General features: G+C 41.4%; 1 protein-coding gene across 4 annotated transcripts in view; it reads left to right on the forward strand.

Annotated features, from left to right (window-relative positions):
- Positions 1-21945, forward strand: part of PHF21B (PHD finger protein 21B) — a gene marked incomplete at its 3' end in the record, with an annotated part of 166162 nt that overhangs the window by 107926 nt on the left and 36291 nt on the right. For all 4 annotated transcript variants that reach the window (XM_084263996.1, XM_084263998.1, XM_084263997.1 and 1 more), the window contains one exon: positions 15780-15872. In XM_084263996.1, the coding sequence (XP_084120122.1) occupies positions 15780-15872 (93 nt within the window). The remainder of the gene's footprint in view (positions 1-15779; positions 15873-21945) is intronic.

A 21945-nucleotide genomic window follows, 5' to 3' on the forward strand; every position in this document is an offset into this window, starting at 1 on the left:
TTTATCGTCAAAAGGTGGGGTTTTTTCATTATCCCTGGAGTTGGTGGGGTAGTTGAATAATTTGCAGGAATCTGAGTGTTTGATACCAGACTGCAGACTCTGTATTTATCTCCTTTCAATGTTCGTATTTGCAAATCCAAGCATGATAAGATTTCCTGTTGGTGTTACGACCGTATCAGGATTTGGCAATTGATCTGCCGCTTAATCTCATAATGTACATTTGTGTCTGTGTTTAAATTAATTGGGAAACCGTATGAGAAAATACTGCTCTTAAATTATTTTACGTATACGCAGGGAGGGGAGGGAGAGGGAGAGAGAGAGAGAGGGAGACTAGATGATGTAAATACAGAGTGCTGATGAATACTCAAGTAGTAAATAGAAATATCTTAGAAGTCATTCCTGACAGTAATAAAGGCAGCAATTTGATTTCATCTGTGGATAATAAACTGGTTTCACATTGCAATAAAAGTGGTGCTTATGTTATATTAATATTTATTAGCACTTATTGATGTTAGGGTTTAGTTGTTATCTTTTCTTCACATCACAGCCATTTTATAAAAATTCAAGTTAAATTGCTACACAATAAGCAATTAAAAGTGTTTGTGTATATGTGAGAGAGAGAGAGAGAAAAGAAATCTGTCTGTGGAGACATTCCTATATGGAAGGGCAGACCCTCGCTGCCTGGGAAGGTAGAGAATGGTGCTCAAAATGATGGAGTTATCTGAGTTTCCACTAGTATAAAGATTTGGCTCTCTGAATGCATATTTCAACACATGAGCACTCTTCTGCTGTTCATATCAGAATTGTTTGTACGGGTTCCCTGTTTCTTAGCGCTGTGTATTTTTGTGCTCCTTGCTTTGGCTGTGTGCGGTGCCTCACAAAGGTAAGAGATTGTGTTTTACATTCAGTGGCCTTTTTTGGGTGACGTGTGAGGGATTGCTAACTTGCAGGGTAATGTGAGTCAGAAAGTGATCTGATCCAAATTTAACCAAATTTGTTCATCTCTAAATTTAGAGAATAGCTGAATGGCAAGACAGATATATTTCAATTTCCATCAGTGACAAGGACAGAGTGTTGGCGGATGCCTGTTAGCAGTTCTATCGTGTGTTTTTGGTACTCATGTATGTGTGTATGGGTGGGAAAAGACTAGTTACTAACTTTTATTTATCGTGAGCCTGTTTCTTCTTTGACTGCTTTTAAATCACTCTTGGGCTTGATGTGCCTTCAGTGCAGATAATTCTTGTGCAGAAGGTGTGCTGTAGTCTCGAGTCACATTTTTGCCCTCTGTGTAAAGAGACTTGCATTGGACTTGGACTTTTATCATTATGAAAACTGAAACATAGACCCTTTAAAAATAAGCCAGGTACCAGGCAAGGTAAGACAAACCAAAATTCTCTTTTGTTAATCTTACAAGCAGGTTTCAATATAAATAATTTCAGAAAACTCGTTCAACTTTATCCTTCACTTGAGCATAACCCTGAGTTTAACATGTGTATACTTCACGTCTTCAGTAGGATTGTGTGCTTGTAACTGAGTTTGTATTTACCTGCTTTTCTGTGCTGGGGTCTTATTCTTTTTCAGTATTCTAATTCTTTGGCCAAATATTACCCTTGAAGATATGGCCCATGAAAGCAAGAACATGTCCCCACTGATCTTATACAAGACATTTAGTTAATGGGTACAACTGTTGTGTTTTTTGGTTTGTTGGGGTTTTTTTTCCCCTCAGTGAAATCCTTACTAAAGACCTCTGTTTAGCCTGTTTCTCCTGTTTGAATTTATTGAGACCCCAGTTCAGTGACTGTGTCATCAAATTTGCACATACTGTGATGGATTGTGATATTACAATCACCTCAATTGTTGCACCCCTCACTGAATCAAACAATGAGACTGGCTGGATTGGAGATAAGTTCATTTTTACGTACAAGATCACTGAACTAGCAGTGATTGAATAGGTAATACCAGAAAGTGCATGACAGCTTTGATAAGATTTAAGTAACGTTGTGTTTCTTGTAGTTTGCAGAAGTGGTAATGATGATTTAGGGGTCTTACCTGAATGCTTACTGTCCTTATGGGTGTAACATAAAAACACAAGTCAGCTTTGTTTAATTTAATGTAATCTTCCTTTCTCTTTAAAGAATCACTACACCAAAATACTTGCAAAAGACAGCTATTTTGGCATAATAGTGATGAGAATATTGTAGAAATTCGGCAGGGGTACCACAGGGCATGATTTTAGAGGTTTTTTAAAATAGTTTTAGGACTCTGTGTGGTAATTAATTAGCATTTTCTCTAATAAAATCCCACCACCCTATTTGTTGATTTCACAACATTTTCTTCTAGAGTAAAACATATATTAATTTTCCCCTGCACTCATCTTTTCACAGTATAAGGCAATCATCTGTATTCTGCCAACTCATATCACTTTTTAACATTTCTTGCTATATGGGAAATTACACACTGCATTTGTTAGTGCTGCTGGAAGAGAAGCCTAGCCTCCCTAATGGGACGATAAAAAGCTTCAGGTTTCTGCTATGTCTGTGTTCCCAATGTGGGCTTTAAAACCAGAGTAAGTGGCTTTGAACCACCACTATGATGGCTCAAAGTGTTTACACTTGTGTTGTCAAGTCTTGAGGAAGAGCTCAAACTGGCTTTTCGAGCCTGAGTCCAGAAATTGCTTCTGAATTTAGAAGTTATTATATAGGACCAGAATCAACCTATGTCTTGATATACATTATGTAGGTTTGTAAACCTTCTTAATAACAAAGTATTGCTCAACATATTTTGTGAGCATTTTCAAATGTGTGAATCTGGAATAGCTGCACTGAAGTCAAGTATAGTGAAGCTAGATCCATACCAGTTAATCTATGAGATTACATCACTAGGATGTCTCTAACCGTTTTCCTAATAACAATACAGTAGGTTTACAATGCCATTAATAATTATTATTGTTGTTATTATTATTACATTTTTGTTGAAAAGGAACTTCTAATTAAAAAAAAAATCAGTGACCTGTTCAACATATTTTTTTTCTTTTAATTTTTCAATTTACAGTGTCAGGGTGTAGACTATACAGAACTTTCATGCGTGCAAGTAGCAGGTAACTGAGGAACTGAGTAGCATCCCTTACCAACAATTTGCTTTTTGGGTCAATGGGATGATATAAATAACCCTGTTTGAGTAAGGGCCAGTCAGTCTAAAAAAATTAAAAGAAATTTTAGGTAATAAAATTCTCTTTGAATCTCTCTGGCAATTGTTTTGGATTTAAGATGCTATTGTCCAGTTAAAAAACCCCAACAAACACAACAAAACAAAAAACCAGAACAGCTTTTCCATTTCTAGGTCTGGCAATGGCTGGGTTGAAGTCCTGATGTCTGTGATGATCTATGTATGTAGATACATACATAGATACACATATAGAGACCTTCCCTGAACCGAGTTAAGACTCATAAACGTTCGTGGTTCTGGCTTTATGAAGACAATATTGTTGTGCTGTCTTAATTTGCAAAGTATGCAGACTGAAAATATGGGACATATATTTCTCCCTATACCTTTGATTTCTAGCAAGAGAGATTTAGACTAGATCTTTGGAAGTACTTCAGTGAAGTGCACCTAGCTGTCTGGAGTTCACAACTTAGATCCTCAAACTGCTCAGCAGCTTTGAAGTCTGGATACAGACGAAATCCTTAAATGCCTCTATTTCTATTAGTCATATTCCCCGTGTGCCAAGATGTTTGCGCTGGGGCATTGAGAGGACTGCTGTTATGTTAACAGAGTTGGACAAGGTGGCCAAAGCATTGATTGGAATTGTTGGTTGTCTTTTCCTCTAAGTGTCCTCTAACTGCTGGGACATGGGACCACCTTCTTTCTTCTCTCACTGACTAATTTAGCAGAAAAGCTTGGAAGATGAGTCTTTCTCCCAGGTATGTTCAGGTAGCTAAATGGCTTACAGGGCCACATGTGGGTGTGGGAACCAAAATCTTCCTTCTCTGGACTAGGCAATTGAACTCCTGAGAAACTGGTTAAAGGGAAAGATGGGAAGGAGGAAAAAAAAGGAAGGCACAGGTTTCTTGGAGCATGTTTTGAATGAAAGGGGTTGAACGCAGATTCAGGGGGGCTCAGGAAGGTGAATCCCAGTGGGAATGAAGCAGGTCTCTTTCAGAGCACGTACCAAGGCCTGGAGTCAGAAATGCAGTAAAACACTCCCATCGAGCACATCTGTCTAGACCTCTGTCTTCTGCCCTAGGGTGCTGGCTTGCAAATTTCTTCCCGTGGTGCCCCATCATACTCTGTGGGTACCCTACACATGGAAATTTGGATGCCTAATTAAGAACTGCAGTAAGGCACCTGAGAGATGAACATTGTAAAGTGCAATACCTTCATGCATTTGGGGATTCAGTTCTAGGTACTGAGTCATTGACACCTCAAAGGTGGTGTTTCCAGGCTTCCCAAGAGGCAAACCTTCAGGTTCCCAGAGAATACTAATGCTTAAATCTGAAGCACGTGAGGATTTCACTATTTTTAAGGCTTGAGAGCAACCAAGTGGGGGAGGTTTGAGTAGGTGATTTTGAACTCTAGTTGGAGCTTTGTTGGACACAAGCGCCTTGGGGCTTTCTCTGAAACTCTGCCTACTAGGAACTTGGAAGATGACCCAGTAACCAGGTTTATCTGGGGCTAGCAGGATGAAACATCCTAAACAGGAGCCAGAACATGGGCTACATAGTAGACCAGAGTTGTTGTTTGATTTTTTTTTCTAGTTTTCTTCCTAGAATTTCCGTGTTCCAGAAACAGATACAATTTCTGTGCTCTGAAATGAAAGAACTTTGCTGAGTTTAGTGCTTATAAAGCTAGTTCTGCTAGCACTAATGTTAATGCACCACAGGGAAAAAGAGGAGATTTTCTACTTACTAACTCCTCAGATTTCCTGGCTCTGTCATTGTAGGGAAACACTGGTGCTTGTTTTAGTGTACTTCTAACTCTGGAAAAATACTGTGTTCTGAACTGTGTGTTTGTGTATTCACATACCTATAGCATGTATATTAAATTATGAATTAATAATATTTGTGTAATTATTTCTATAAGCATGAATTTGACAAATCCTGTCTGAACGTAAATCTAGATAAACCATCAGCCTTTTCATTTGGAACATCAAAGAATCAATTCCATTTGTGAGTGAACACTGTAGAGTTTGTCACCCTCCGAAACTAAATAAGGTGCTGCTGTATTTCAGTCTTTGCTCTTAATTAGAAGGCGGCACCTACGTAGCAATATCTGCAACGGGTTTTCACAGCTGCAGCCCTATGTGCAATGCTCACGTTAAGCATTCAGTAACAGTTGATAATTCAGCCGTGCTGTACTGAAGCAGTTTTTCCCATGGGTTTTGTTGAATGGCAAGCGACTGAAGATTGCCGAGCAACCTGCCTAAAAATAAATAAAGCAGGGTTCTGGGGTGCTCTACACATCCAAGTTAATTTTTCTTGGGGAAGTTATTGCTTCCTTTTTTTTCTAACTAATTACCCTGATGGTGGGATTTTCAGATCAGCCATATTTGTGTGGGATTCAGGCAAAGTCATTTTCATTCCCCAAGTTCTACACTCAAGGAAGTTGCTCTTGGTGACAGCACCCAGTTATTATGGCTGAGCCACTCTAATAGCTCATTCTCTCCAGAAAGGTTGGAACTATCATTCCATTTTCATGTTCCCCTGTCTTTGTGGGCTTTGTCTTCCCCTTCCTCCCCCACAGCTAAGAAATGTTGCTTTTCCCCTTGTATTTATTCTGTTGCTTGTTGGGTAATTACCTAAGCTAATTAAACTAGCAGAAAACTTTCTTTATCCTGGTTAGCAAGCTGAATTAGCTCAGCTCAGGGCCTGACAAAAGGGACCGTGTGGCAGCGAGCGAATAGATTGTCTCAGGCTGTCACTCCCCTCATGTTTTCCAGTTCTTCAGAGTGACTGAAGAATGCATAATAAAAACTCAGAGCAGGAACTGCAGAAGCAGCTCTGAGCCCTGCGGATGCTAAGGTGGAATAATTTGGAAGATAATCTTAATTTTTCAGTAGCTTCTAATGGGCTGCGTGGGCCATTCTGATAGGTGGCGTGCCTAAATCATTAAGGAATGACAGTGGTCTCCTCCATCGTTTTTCCTCTTCCCAGCACCTCTTCCCATACCCTCATCCTCATGTCCTGCAGCTGGGGTAGGGCAGCAGTTACTTTAGCAACTGCTGGGGCTCTGATGAAGATTTTTACTCACGTTTAAACTGGTTTGGGAGAGAGACTAGGATTTGTGTCCTGCGACACGCTGTGCAGGCGCTTTTCTCTTTACTCGGCAATATTTCTGTGGAAACGGAATAAGTGATTTGAAGACATTAGTCATTAAAAACAACATCAACCTGCAGCAGTTTTGTAGTTAAGCAGCAGCTCTTTTTTATGAATCAGCTGAGCAAGAGACTATAGGTGTGATCACAGCTGCTGAGTGGTGTTGTTGCAACTCAGTGAGACTATACTCATTTGTGCAGGAGGTGGAGACTTAATTAACTCAATTTGATTTCTGAATAAAGCTTCAAATCACAGGACAGGTATGTGCATTCTAATGTAGTTCATATAGTGAAGCTTCTTCTTTCCTCTCCCTGCACCCCCCTGAAATTTAGAGTGTGATCTGATGACTAAGGGAAAATCCTGGCTGTTTCCCTTGAAAAAAATACAGGTGCCTTCATAGAAAATGCTAACTGCTAAGCCATGGGAAGTGGTGTTTAGGAAAAGGCATGCGGTGCAGCGGTCTGTCCTCTTGAGTGAGTAACCAGCGGGATTTTCTGAACCAGGGAAACTCACAAGCTTTATTAATCATATTTTTCCTTTGCCAGAATATGTGCCCACAACATGTTTAAACTCAGCTTGTTTTTCTGAATTTACCCCAATGGGGACGTGCAAGCGGCAAGAAGTAGAGATAGTGGTCTGAAAAGTCTGAGAGCTGCGGTAAAAACAGAGGTAAATTAGATGGTGCTCTGAAAAGCCAAAGAGCCACGGTAAAAGCAGAAAATTGTTTGTTTTATCTCTGCATATACTCCTCTGATACCCTCCTGAGCTTTGAAACTGCTGTGGGTTTCTTTGCAGATGAGCGGTAGTGAAAGGGATTGAGTAGGAATACCTCTGCAGCAATTAAGAATTTGGTCACACTGCAGTTTTTGAAGCAGATTTGGAATTTAAGGTGGTGCTTTGCCTCCTGCTGCATGTTGCTACCCCAGCACTGGGCCTTGTAACGGGCAGTGGGAGCAGTTGTAGGCTGTGGCAGTGCAAAAGCATCTGGTGTAGCTTCAGCCATTGCTAACTGGCTGCAGTGGTGCTTGGTTTAAATGGTAATTCCAGTGCCCACAGAAAGGGTGGTTTCAAAAACACCAATATTTAAAAAAAAGCAGCAGGACTTGTGGTGTTTCTGGTTGTCTCTGTAACAGTAATAGATGTGCATACAAGAGTGTGATTAATGAATTCCGAGTAGAGAGAAAGGAAGCGGGTAAAAAAACAAACACTTGTAAAAGCTGGAAGAGAAATCTTTATGTTTCTACGAAATCCCAATTAAACTACTGTTTACACAAAATATGCCTGGATTGCAGTCTCCCTGGGATGCAGTGTGAGTGTGAGACCGAAACGTGCCATTATTTCACCAGATTATTAGAAATACAACGCACAGTGGTTTCACCGTGCTTTGAGAACGAAGAATGATTTCCACAGATTTTTGTAGAAGTTAAGTCTAGAAAGAAAGGAAGAAATAAAAAGCATGTGCACAGGTCTTGCAGGAGCCTCAAAGTTCTATCTGAGTGCACGGTGCTTTTACCGGTGGACTATATGAAAAAATAATGGCATTCAGATGTTCAGGTTAGCTAGAGGACAGCAACTATCCTGGATTATTGAGGTAAGGTGCAGCAAGTTTTAAGTCAAATGAACTTGGAGGTTGCATATAGTGCTTGGCATTTATATAAAGCAAGCTCAAGGTTGAATGCAGCATTCAAGTTGTAAAATGGATGTAGAATGGGTAAAAAAACCTGCAATTACTTCAGTGACGATCCATTCAGGTTAAGAATTTTCATCTTTGCTGTTGCCATAGCAATCTGTTCCCCTGTCACTACCACATTAAAAATCCATTCTGTAAAACTGTTGTTGCCAATATTGAACACATAACAGACAAAAACATTTTTTTAATAGCTTAGGTGTCTTATTTGCAACATGAAGAAGACCTAGATCTTAGAGAGATGCATATGCACTTTAAAAAGGAAAAGATTAGTATTTCTATAATGCATTGTAGGAACACGGTATTTGCGCCGCGGTATTGATGTCAGTAGAAAATAGTTTGCAAATAATACAGCAGTGCAGTGTCAGTTGAACTCAAATAAATGAACTGCTCTGCAAAGATACAACAAACCCATATGTTCCTTAGTTAAGTATTTATTTTGGTAACAGGCTGTAGTGAAAGGCTTTTGAAACTATGTGGCTATTTAACCTTCTGCTGCTCATGGAGCCTGGTTCTCTTCAGCAACTGACTCCAGTGATTTCGTCTGTGCTGGTGTAATTCTGGCACAGGAACGGAGCTGTGTCCCTGAACATCTTTACCTCCCCAATCTCATCCTAAATTGCTCATGTACCCATTTGTGCCAGATAATGAGTTGTAGGAACAGGTCTTTAAGCTTTTGTTAGTACATCCCAATGCAGGGATGGGGAAATGGAGGGGGGGTGGGGGGAGGGAGGCGGGAGGGGGGAGGAATTTGTAATTCAAAGCAAACATAGCAATGGTCTGACAAACGGATTTATCCAAACTGAGTAAAAGGTAAATATCTTTCAGTGAAATAGAGATGTGTAACTATGTGTGTCTATATAGAGATACGTGTTCAGGGCTGAAACGCAGAAGTTTACTAGAATCACAAAGGCGTGTCAGTTGTGGATTTAAATACTCAGGCATTGACTAAGGAGGGCACAGCATAATAGACATAGGAAACTGAATGTATGGCTTGTAGTCTGATCATTGACGATGTAAATCTCTTCCTTGTTTCTGCCTCAAGCATCTTTTTATCCACCAACCATCTCTATCCTTTGAATTCTTATTCTCTGTCCATACCATACTTCTTTTTTTTTTCACTTTTTATGTCTTCTACTTGCCACTGTCCCTACACTCCTATCCCTCAGTTCTCCTTGTGAGCCTTGATCTAGGGATGGTGTTGATTTAACGCAGGAGAGGCATAGGAGGAACATATAGCAAATAGTTGCAGTGCTATTGGATATTAATAGAAGAAATGAGGGCGAGAAGTGATGTTCTTTTTTAACCACACTTGGCAGTACCTTCTAAATTTTTCCATTTCTTTTGGTTACAGGGGAGGAACAGCTTTTTGTCTTTCAGTGCAACTGTGTCCTCATGGTTTTGGGCTTTGGGGTTGGTTTTCTTTTTTTAAATTCTTATCACTTTCTCAGCGAGTAAACTGACCACTGAAAAAGATTATTTCATTTGCTTCTCTTCACCTGTTTTTTTGCAATTCAAAATGTGACCCTTCGGAGCATGCTGCTGGGTGACATTTAGCCAAGAGCTGAGATTGCAGGTCACCTACACAGTGAGCCTGCTGTGATTGCTGTCTGAGGGCATCTGTGGATTGCTCGAGCAAAAAAAGGTGTTCCTGGAATGCTGGATAGCTGTCTGCTCACTATAGGTCACCAAAGACAGGGGTTTGGAAGTAGTTTGTGTTGCAGCCATATGTGTTCATTAGCCGTTAATTTCTACAGTGGCTGACACAGTGGCTGAGGTTCCTGTTCCAGCCCTGGAGCGGGGCTGGTGTGAGGAGTTAGCAAGGGGTCATGAGTGCCCACATGCTTGCCTGGCATGTAAAATTTGGCTGCTGGATGTAAAATTTAGTGAATTAGACAGTAGGAAATATACCTGATGAATTTGCTTTTATTTGAAAAAAAAAAAAAGTCTTAGTATAAAGGTAGTAAATCTGGCTTCAAAACAATTGTGAAGCAAACTGAAACTTGTCTCTTCCCTTTCCTCCGTCCCTGCACGTTTCAGTCCTCCCTCCACACTGTAGGTGTTTCAAGGGGTCACCAAAAAAGCCCAAATAGACTTAGATAAAGGAGAGATTTGGAGTTATCTTTGACTTTTATGGACCTTTTTTATTAAAATGCTTAGAGCTGTAAATGTAGTAATAAGAAACTCATTTATCTTGACAAAAGTGCTGCCATAAACTATTCAGCACTCATAAAATAACCTTTTAAATTATTGTTTCTGCTGGTATCGATAAATTCATACAAAGTGCTTAAAGGTCAGGCATTGCCAGAAAAATGTCTTTTCAGCTTGTTAATTAAAGGTTTATAAGAATGTGCACCGGCTTGCTCTTTGGACAAATTGGAAAAAAAGGAAGGAGGGGGAAAGAAAAAAAAAAAAAAAAGGCCTACATGGATCAAAATGATAGTGTGGAATTAGTGAGTGACAGGCCTTTGATCCACCAGGCTCACTATGGCAAACCCAGGCAGTTTGTGAGTGAAAATAAGGGGGCTGGATCTGAGGACCCAGTTAGAACTGAAGTATTTAAGGTGGGTGTGAGCAGTATTTGTCCTGTTACAGCTTGAGCCAGAGGGAGTGTGTCCAGTTCTCATGGCCTGTCCAAGAACATCAGATGAGGTCGTTTACTCTTTTATTTACCAGGCAAATGGTTTTCTCAGCTCACTTATTGACCACACAAACTGAAGCAAAGCGGTGCTCTGAAAATGTATCCAGAGCCAAACTGCCCACCCTTCCATTCTAGCACGGGCACCTCCTCCATTGCAGAGACCATAGCTGTGATTCCCTCTCTTTTATACTTCACCTCTTTCATCCCACCATCATGGGGACATCCAGGTCTGATCCTTAAACTCTGACCTAAAGATTAAGCGACTCTAATGTGACTCTGTCAACAGATGAGATGAGATTAATCAGTCTTGTGGATGAGACACTGGAAGTTAGAAGTCTGGCTTGCATTTCCACCTGTTCAACACTCCAGCCCTGACAACGTTATTTTTACCTCTAAATCTTGATTTTTTTTTCGTCACTAAAGTGTAGACAATAATACTGATCTAGGTGAAGTACCCTGAGATAACAGATGAAATGTGTTACAGGAAAAGTACAGAGGTTTGTGTCACCGAATTCTGCTGATACAACAAATTGAACTATTTATTGCCCAAGCTGGGAAACAATAACAAAACAATGTAAATAGTGAAAAGTATAATAGATTCTTAGATATTTCTCTGTCTGAACATACTATAGTGCTATTATTAATGTGAGACTAAAGTTTTGAGTTTTCCCTTGGCCATATGATTTTTATACAGAGATTGTTTCCTTGAATATTAAATAACAGATCCTTACTATAAAAACATTTGTAAACAGGAGGCTGCTTCTTTGTCACTGAAAATTTCATAACCTAAGAATGCTATAATTTGTTTTTGTTCTCTCGAGATCGCTGCAGAACTCCAACTACAGGAAAATAAATCTGACGTATTTTTTGAGAGTGCAGGTGACAGAACAAATGATAGTTCATTTCTCTGATACCCACAGACAATACATCCTGGCTTTGTCTTCACGTGAAGCTAAGAGAACAGTGCAGAGTAGTTTTATGGCATTTCTTGTTTCTTCTCTTGTTTCTGTTCCTTTTGGCTCAATCATTCAGTGTTTTGAAACATAAACCAGAACTGGCCTAAGGATGCACCAGGCTGAGATGAGCTCCTTCCTCACAGGACAGAGGCATTCTCTTCTAGACAGGGTTGGTTTGTTGTTTGTTTCATTATGGGTTTGTTTTTTTTTTTTTCCTGTGATTGATATTTGAATTAGTACAAGAAAAGCAATTTGTTGCTCAGACGTGGAGGTTTTGTGCATCCTACCAATTGATAACCGTATCCTATCTGACTTCGGAGTAATTTGATTCTTATCTTTAGAGTCAATTCCCAATTTCACTCAGTGTTGGCACTTTGGATTTTAATACATGGTATTCTGTTGTCCAGTCTGAAAATCCTTGCAAACCCACTTGTACCTGGAGGAACAGGAGTAATAAAATGTCAAGATCAGAGGTAGCGTATATAAACATGAAAAGAGGTGCAGCCACACTTCAGGGGTGGTCTTCTGAAGTAAGATCATCGTGTTTCAACTTTCTGTAGAGGGTATATGTGGAGGCCAGGAGACGTTGTGGTGCTGCTGTTTTTTCCAGGGAAAACTCAGGCCTTGTTACATTGTGAATGACATTTCAACCTATCTATAGACAGTGTTGGGACAAATGGAATATATTTATCTTACGTGTAATAAACTTTCAGTTCCTCTAGTGTGGGTTGGAAAGATCATTTTAATACTCAACTTAAAAGGCAAAGTAAGTGACCTGAATTAATTCTAGTTCATGCTAATATAAAGCAGGAAGTTGTGCTATGTCTAAGTAGCAAGAGCAGCAGGTGGCAGCTCAAGTTCTCCTTCTCTCCAGAATGCAGGAATTGATCAGGTTGTCCTTCCCAACGCGTGAGGCTGTGATACGAGAGACAGGGCAAAGAAGTTATTCATTCAGATAGTTTATAGTATCCTTCCCATTGGTTTTATTCCACGTGTCACCCTGTAGGGATGACTGCTGTGAAATACCTCCTACTCTTCCTTACGCTGCCGCCAATACATTTACTTCTGCAGGAAGGTATAACTTAGTTGTTCTGGCATTCACAGGTGGAAATGCTGCTTTCCCTACCTGTGTCCTTCCCCACCTCTGCCCTTGGCTCAAGACACAATTTTAATGGAGTATATTTTTGCGTGGAAAATCCAGGATACCGATAATCCACGAGTACTCAGGAAAAATTGTCTTGCATGTTTATAACTGTGCAGCTTTCCTTGTTGTTTAACTCAGGCAAATCTTATGGAAATTTTTGTCTTTGCTGAATATATAACATCACACCCCCAAATGTCTCCAAGAGGAGTAGCAGTTAAAAATATAAACTCTGTAGGACACATTTATTAAAAATATTCTGCATCAGAATGTATGGTATTCCTGTTAAACACTAGTTAGGATGAAATAGACTGGTTCACCACCTTGTTGAGGGCTGAGGAGAGCCTGTCGGCATGGACCTGACACGGTTTTGCTTTCTTCAAGCTGATTACATTATATTTTCCTTTCCATTGACAAATTCTGTTTCCAGATTGGGGTAATATTAGCCTGATTTATTTTACTGGCTGTGACCCAATACTTTTTGTTTGAAGAGGAGTTAAATTTAGAGCAATTCAGTTGAATGTATTTTTCTTTCCTTATTAGCTATTTCTAGCAGCCTGATAAGTTTTTGTGATCAGTGACTAAGTGTCTCTTGCAGTTATAATGACAGTCATCCGCTTGCTTATAGTGCCATGTCATCCCAACAGCAATTAAGAAACCTTAGATAGAAGTTATAAAACCTTGCCTTAAGAAAGTTGGCCAGTTAACAAAACTATGAACAATAATGAGGAGTGAAGGAAAGAAAGAGGTTGAAGGGGGAAAGTTAGCTATGTTCTTTACACCTATGGCCCTGTCTTAAACTTATAAGCTATCTGTGCTTTTTAATGGAGAAAATAAAGTGCAAGTTATTTACAGCATCTTGGATCTAGTATTTTAGGACCCTCTGTGGGTGAGGTGCTGTTCAGACTGTCTGTAACTGAATGTATGAATGTACATTTATAGACACCCCTATCACTACAGATAGATGAAAAGTTGGCAAAGGGTTGGAGCAAAACAGAGATTTTTAGGTGGGAGGGTACAGGGTGGGACAGGATTTGTGTGTTCATGGATCTGTATTACAGAAACATAATTTGTTTACTCCTGGTATCCAACTATAGTCATAATGGTTAAAGATAATACTGGGTTAATTCTCTATCTATAAGGTAAAGTTTATGTAGAATGCAGTGATAGAAGAACTATCTATGAGCTATGACAGAAGAGCTATGAGTTTCTGTGCTCACAGAAGGAGCTATCTCAAGTATCATATACCAGGTTCTACTGAAAAGTAGAAGAATAATGAGATCATCAGGCACAGTCAGTGTGGGCTCCCGAAGGAAAAGTCTGGTTTAACTAATTTGACATCCTTCTATGATAGGGTCACCTGCCTACTGGATGAGGGGAAGGTGATGTGTATAGTTTTTCTGGATTTTAGGCAGGGTTGTCATGCTGTTGCTCACAGCAAGTTGTCCAGCTGTGGGATGGGTGGGTTTGCAGTGCACTGGGTGAAAAGCTGGCTGAAGGCCAGAGCTCAAAGGGTTGTAGTAGATGGGGTTATCTCTGTTGGTGACGTGGTGACCCTTGGGGTTCAATTCTAGGGATAGTTCTGTTCAATATTTTTATCAATAATCTGGATGCAGGAGTTGAATCCACCTTTAGCAAGTTTGCTGATGATACCAAACTGGGAAGCGCTCTTGACTGTCTTGAGGGGCCAGAGGCCTTGTAGGGGGATCTTGATAGATTGGGGCACTGGGCTGTGAACAATGGGATGAAATTCAGCAAGTCAAAATGCCAGATTCGGCACCTAGGATGGAGTAATGCTGGACACAAGTCTAAGGTGGGAGAGGGCTGGTTGGAGAGCAGCCCTGCAGAAAGGGATCTGGGGGCACTGGTGGACAGCAGGTCAGTATGAGCCAGCAGTGTGCTCTGGCAGCCAAGAGGACATACCCCATCCTGGGGTGCATCAAACACAGGGTAAGCAGCTGATCGGGGAAGTTGATTATCCCACTGTATTCAGCGTTGATGCAGCCTCAGGTTAGGGTACTGTGTGCAGTGCTGGGCCCTGCAGTTTAAGAAGGATGTGAAAGTGCTTGAATGCATCCAGAGGACAACAGAACTTCCTGAGGAGGGAAGGGGGAGAGGGAGGGGCTGAGATCTTCTCCCTGGGATCCACTGACAGGACATGTAGGAATGGTTCAAAGCTGTGCCCAGGGAGGTTTAGGCTGGGCATTAGGAAACATTTATTTACAAAGAGGCTGGTCAAACACTGGAACAGTTCTCCTAGTGAGGTGGTCAATGTCCCAAACACGTCAGTGTTTAAGAGGCACTTGGTCAATGCCCTTGATAACATGCTTTAACTTTTGGTCAGGCAGTTGTGCTAGATGATCGTTGGTCTCTTCCAACTGAAATACTCTATTCTATTCTATTTTAAATGAGCTTTGAATAACTTTGTTAAACAGTGAAAAGAAGGGTGAGTAGAGAAAATAAATGTGGCTAGTAATAGCTGCTGTGTTGGCCCAGATGGATGTCATCTTAGCTGAATGTTATGTTACAGACTGCTGTAGTAGATTTATAGGTAGCTTTCTGTTTTAATAATTCAGTGTTTACTGTTTACTAAGAAACAGTGAACTTCTTTTGTGACCTGGCTACCATGAAATGCATCATCTTAGCAATGTTAATTTTTAAGTTTCACCTTCCTTCACGTCTCTTTTGGAAACAAGCAAGTGCCTAGACAGCCTTTAGCCATGGCAACACACTTATATTTAATTTGTGCACCAAAAAAAACCTCACAGCAATGAGACTGTTTGCACTGAGAATTACAAAGTGCTCCAGAAGACAATGGGCTTTAGTTAACAGTGCTTTGTAAAGAAGGCTGAAGAGAAGGAAGACTTTTGACTCTTTAGGCAGGTGAGAGGGTGAGCTTCAAATGGGCTGGTGTATTATACCCTTCTGTCATAAGCTGGGAAGAGACAAAGACCTGGAAGGGGAGCTGCTGGGTAGGGCAGAGACTATCTTGGGAAGCTATGCAAATGTTTTAAACTCTGTTCAACTGTTTTTCTTCCAACAGACTTTGGGAACTATCACTGCAGTGCCCATTAAGGTTCCTCAGGTCAGCTCCTTGCAGAGGTTGGCAGGACAAGGACCAGCAGTGCTACCTCAGGTACAAACCAGAGTTCCAATGGGGAAGTTGTGTCATTTTATATGTATTCTAGTCTGTTCTTGTCTGGTGCTCAGGCATGGGTAGGTCAACACATGCATTTTGCTGAATAAAGACTCACCTCCGGTGAGTCAAACAGCAAAGACATGATTTTCTCCAGTTTGAAGGAGAAAAAAAACATAACCCAGTTTACTTCTGAGAGCATACTGTTAGCACAATGAAATGCTATAAAATGTCTTGTAGATTCATTGTTGAAGAACAAAATGCACACGGTGAACTGTAAATTTATGCTTTATAAGATGAATCACAAATCACAAGTGAAAATTTGCAATTCTGTAATTAAAAATGTTCTGGAAGTGTTAACCTTTCTGTTCAAGATTTTGCCTCACACATTCTTTTATTGACTTATTTGCCTTATCCCTGTCAATCCCAGTATAAAGTTGTGGCCCAGTTAACCCAGGAGCCAGACTGAGGCAATGTCAGCTGGGTAGGAGTGAAAGCAGAGTTAGATTCACAATTTTTTAAAAAGTCTTTTCAAAGTGTGTTTTCTTTTCTAAATATCCATCACTGTTTCCCTACCTGTGCTCCTTATTCCCCATTTCAGCCCTCTTTCTCAAAATGCTTGGATGTCATTTTCAGCAAGGGTTTTGCTGCAGTTCTGTTGTTTGTTTGTAGGACTAATGATCATTAAGTGTCTATTTCTCCTTGTGTGGCCTTTTCTCATACATGAACACTTTTCTAGCAGTGAAGTCACCGTTGGATCTTCCGATCATTCCTTTTATTTTTTCCTAATACTTTCTTTAGTGGCAGAATCTAGTAGAAGATCTGTGAGCTAAATCTGCCTAGAGGAAGGAGTATTTCCAAGATAAAGTTCTCAAATTCTCTCTTACAATTACATTTGTGGAAGGCAAAGTTGTGAACATAAAAGAAGGTTATAGTTTCCTTATCGGGTTCAAGACTTTGCTCTTCAGTTGTTCTTACAGCATAATAACACACAGATTTCTGCCATTTTGGGGTGTCAAAGATGAGCAGTTTGCTCCTGAAAATAGATGAGGTTCAAGAGCAGCTGAAAGACCTGTAACAGGGGCCTAAATTATCATTAAGGTTATGTTTCAGCCATGATGATGGCATTGCAAATGCTGCACTTAGAGAAGCATCAATGTTCTATACTTTTGTTAAGTAGAAAAATTTTCATTCAGTGTTCGATTCAATCCTGAAGAATTGGCCAAAGTGGAGAAAGGGGATTTCCTCAACTTTTTGAAAAGAATGCATATCCTTTCTGTCATGCTGCTTAGCTTCTGGCAATCTGCTTGTTTGTATATTTCACTTTGTTTCACTCCTTTCCTAGAACAGCCTTCAATTTCAGACCTGATTATGCAATCATACTTAATACTAATGAAACACCAACCCTTCCGCAGCAGCTCTGAGCCATAGTTCACTAAATTTTCTATTTCACATAGATATCACAGGAAATAACCACGTACCAATCTCATTTCTGTCAACACTAAAAATGAAGTAAACAGCTAGAGGTAGTATCATATTACCAGAGGCACGTTTTATATTCTGGGATTTTGCTGACTTTCCAAAGGCCAATACCTCCTTCAGCAACAGGCTGCCCCTTTTACAGGCTGTGTCCTCCTTGGCAGGCAGTTCAATGTGGTGTAGATGTTCCTCTCCTGCTCAAAGGCTGTAGGGAAGTTTAAAACTTCCGTATTGCTTCCTATTGGGGAACTCCCTCCACCCATTAAAACTTTCTGCTTTCTTAAGAGAGACCACATTTTCATCTACAAATGAAAAATGACTGGAAAAGTTTGGCTTCTGACTAAAGGGCTTTAAACTAAAGTTGCTGGGTGATGGGAACCTCAATCCATCCTCAGTAGCTGGTTGATGCCAGTGCCAGCAATAGAAGCCAGAGCCTGAAGAGGGATTACAGGAGGGCCGGGTAGAGGAGATGAGGGGTGTTGCCCTCTGACAAATGACCAGCTGGACTGCTTGAAGCTCCTCATGGGAATGGATGAGGAGCTGACCAAGAGCTTATGGGTCAGGAGGGCAGGGACAAGGGACACAATAGTGGCAGTCTTCTACAGGCCAACTGACCAGGGAAGACCAAACAGGTGAGGCCCTCTATACAAAGATAGTAGCAGTCTCACTTCTGCAAACCCTGGTCCCTGTGAGGGACTTCAACCACCCCAATATCTGTTGGAGGGACAACACAGCAGGGCACAAGCAGCCCAGGAGATTCATGGAATGCATTGATAATAACTTCCTTCTGCAAGTGCGAGAGGAGCCAACAAGGAGAAATACCATGCTGGACATTGGTCTTACCAACGAGGAGGGTCTGGTGGGGGCAATGAAGCTTAAGGCAGTGAGGAGGGCACACAGCAAGCTCCCTACCCTGGACTTCTGGAGAACAATCTTCAGCCTCTTCAGGGATCTGCTTGGTACAGCACCATGGGGCAAAGCCCAGTAGGGAAGAGTGGCCCAAGAAAGCTGGTTACTATTAAAGGATCAGCTCCTCCAAGCTCAGGAGTGATGCATGCCAACGAAGAGGAAGTCAGGCAGAAGAACCTGGAGGCCTGTATGGATGAACAAGTAGCTCATGGACAAACTCAAATAGAAAAAACGAAGCCTACAGAAGATGGAAGCAAGGGCAGGCAGCCTGGGAAGGAATACAGAGAAACTGAGGAGCCAGGGATGAGGTTAGAAAAGCTACAGCCCTGATAGAATTACATCTGGCCAGGGACATCAAGGGCAACAACAGAAGCTTCTATAGGTATGTCAGTGACAAAAAGAAGATGGGGGAAAATGTGGTCTCTCCCTTGAATGAAGCGGGAGACCTGGTTACCTGTGATGTGGAGAAGGCTGAGGTACTCAATGACTTCTGTGCCCCAGTCTTCAGCAGCAAGTGCTCTAGTTACATTGCCTAAGTCATGAAAGGCAAAGGCAGTGGCTGGGAGAATGAAGAATGACCCACTGCAGGAGAAGATCAAGTCTGGGATCATCCAAGGAACCTAAAGGTGCACAAGTCCATGGGGCCTGATGAGGTACACCTGTGGGTCCTGAAAGAACTGGTGGATGAAGTGGCTAAACCATGCTCCATCCTATCTGAGAACTTGTGTCAGTCTGGTGAAGTTCTCACTGACTGGAAAAGTAGAAACATAACCCAAATTTTTAAAAAGAAAAAAAGGGAACAATTGGCAAACTTCAGGCCAGAGAGACCCTCCTGTGCCTGGCATGACCTTGGAGCAGATCCTCCTGAAAACTGTGCTCAGGCACATGGAATCTAATAAGGTGATTGGTGACTTGCAACATGGCTTCACTAACGGCAAATAATACCTGATAAATTTGGTGGCCTTCTACAATGGACTTACAGCAGTGGTGGATAAGGGAAGAGCAACTAATGCCTTGTGCAAAACATTTTGACGTTATCCTGCACAATAACTTTGTCTCTAAACTGGAGAGACATGGATCTGATGGATGGGCCACTTGATGAATAAGGAACTGGCTGGATGGACACACTCAAAGAGTTGGGGTGAATGGCTCAATGTCCAAGTGGATTCCAAATGCTGTTCCTCAGGGTACGGTAATAGGATCGGTGCTGTTTAACATCTTTGTTGGTAACATGTAGGACTTGTTGTACCATGGAGTTGAGTCACCCTCAGCAAGGCTGCTGATGACACCAAGCTGTGTGTTGTGGTCAGTATGCTGGAGGGAAGGTATGCCATTCAGAGGGACCCTGACAGGCCTGAGATGTGTGCCCATGCAAAACTCCTGAAGTTCAACAAGGCCAAGTGGGAGGTCCTGCATGTGGGTTGGGGCAATCCCAAGCATAACTACTGTCTGGGTAGAGAAGAGATTGACAGCAGCCATGAGGAGGACTTTGGGGTGCTGATGGACGAGAAGCTCAGCATGACCTGGCAGTGCATACTTGCAGCCCTGAAAGACACCTATATCATGGGCTGCATCAAAAGAAGTGTGACCAGCAGCTTGAGGGAGGTGATTCTACCCCACTACTCCACTCTCGTGATACCCCACCTGGAGTATTGTGTCCAGCTTTGGTGTCACCAGTACAAGAAAGACATGGAGCTGTTGGAGTCCTGTTTATCAGGGAGTGCCGTGACAGAGGTAGGGCAAGAGGTAATGGAATTAAACAGAAAGAGGGTAGATTTAGATTACAAACAGGGAAGAACTTTCCCTGACCTTCATCTCTGTGAAGTCTAGCTTTAACAGTGGATTGTGTAGGGCCTTAATAGCGATGAGACCATAGCAGCAAAGGCTTCAACAAGCCCACCTGCATGCCTACCAACTTAAGCCGCTAAGTTTTTCACCTAAGTGGCTTCATCTTGTCGGTTTGAGCTGTACCTTATGTCTGTGGAGGGGAGGAAGACCTGGATGGATCTCTCTGGGAATCTTTGCCATGTTAGGAGCCTACTTGTCTGGAAGTAACTTCTCTCTTAGCCAGGAAGATAGCACTTGTTTTAGGTGGATACAGAGAAGTGGGATTAATCCGGGTCAGTGTCTGTGTTCTTGACAGCACACCGATTGCTACCTGACGTTTCTCCTTTTAGCCAGTCTCAGAATCTCTTTGGGATTTCAGACTCCCTTTAGATTTAGATGTAGGCATGAGAGGAATAAACATTGCCCAGCTGGCTGGAAAGAAACAGGGGACTCCTTCATTTAAGGGCCCCTCATCACATCTGAAGGAGCATTGTATTTCTGCTGCTTTCATTTCTCTTCATTTAGACAGGCTCTTTTGATTTACCTCTATGCAGTCAAGCAGGAAAGTAGCACACAAGTAAACTGAGGCACTTGACAATACTTATGTAAAACAATGCACACAGCTTTCTCATTTTCCACAGTTGTATGGATACTTGTCGTTTGTTTTGTTCATTTCAATGGGTTTATGATATGACCCCCTGGGAGCTCTTCCATATGGGGAATGAAGTTTCAAAATCTACACATTCACAAATGGCAGCAAAATCCCATCACTTAGTGCTGAACTGCTATTAAATGGTGAGCAAACAAACATTAATTACAAGTTCATTGCACAATGCAAACAATATTTCTTTTGGCATTCATTATTTGCCAAAATAAGCCTCTTTGGCAGACCTTTTTTTTTTTAATTTTCAGAATATGAAGTTATTTTTGCTCTCATCAAATAAATAAATTTTCTGTTATGATCTGTGATGTTCAGGAAGTTAATTCCAAATAGTCCTTCCCTTCTTACTTTGGCCTTTGAGATTTCCAACTGGGTGAGATGTTTTGAAACTGCAAACTCTCTGCTTCACTCTGAGGCAAATCCTGGCTATCCTTTGCTCAAACACGTGGATAGTGCACTGTCTTACTCCTGAGGTGTTCCTCTGCTTTATGGCACCCATCAGCTGTAAGGAGGGGTTGGCCTTATGTCAGATTGGGGCTCTGATTTCCAGCTGCACTTCAGACAGTCTATTTTGAACTGGTTTTTACTTGAAAATTTACGTCTCACTTCAGCCACCTGAAGGCATGTGGGAAATACAGTTTTCTGTTCTTCAAATGGAAGATTTTATATGGACTGGTGAAGACATTAAAATAAACCTTACATTCAGTAATTTGGGCCCAATCCAATTCTCTTTCAAATTAATGGAGAGGCTGTGATGATTTGAACAGCAGCTAAATCAGATTATAATGCTATTTCCCCGACCTATTTTTCTGGTCCTGGTTGAAGGTAGGGCTTGGGGTGGCTTCACTCATGATGCTCCTGATGAGGGTAGAGCAGAGGGTTGTGCAGCAGATGCCTGCAGTGGAGTGGATGTTAGTGGAGAAAAGGAACAGGTACACACAACTGCTTTAGGTGAAAGGAGTTCACCTTTCAGCTTTGGGACTTGGGGCTGTTTTGTTACCCTGTGTTTGTTCATCACTGGCTACTGCGTGAGCCCAGCCAGAGACTGTGGTCTCTAGATGTTCCTCAAACGTAATCATCCTGATTTTTATAGTTTTGTTGTGATAATTCTCATGAGCACATTTCCACTGGTAGCCACTGCTTCTCTTCCTGTGTGGACCAAAACCAACCACTACTCCAGTCTCTCTCCATGATGGG

This window comes from Gallinula chloropus (genome assembly GCF_964237585.1).
Source record: "Gallinula chloropus genome assembly, chromosome: 1".
Taxonomy (NCBI): Eukaryota; Metazoa; Chordata; class Aves; order Gruiformes; family Rallidae; genus Gallinula; species Gallinula chloropus.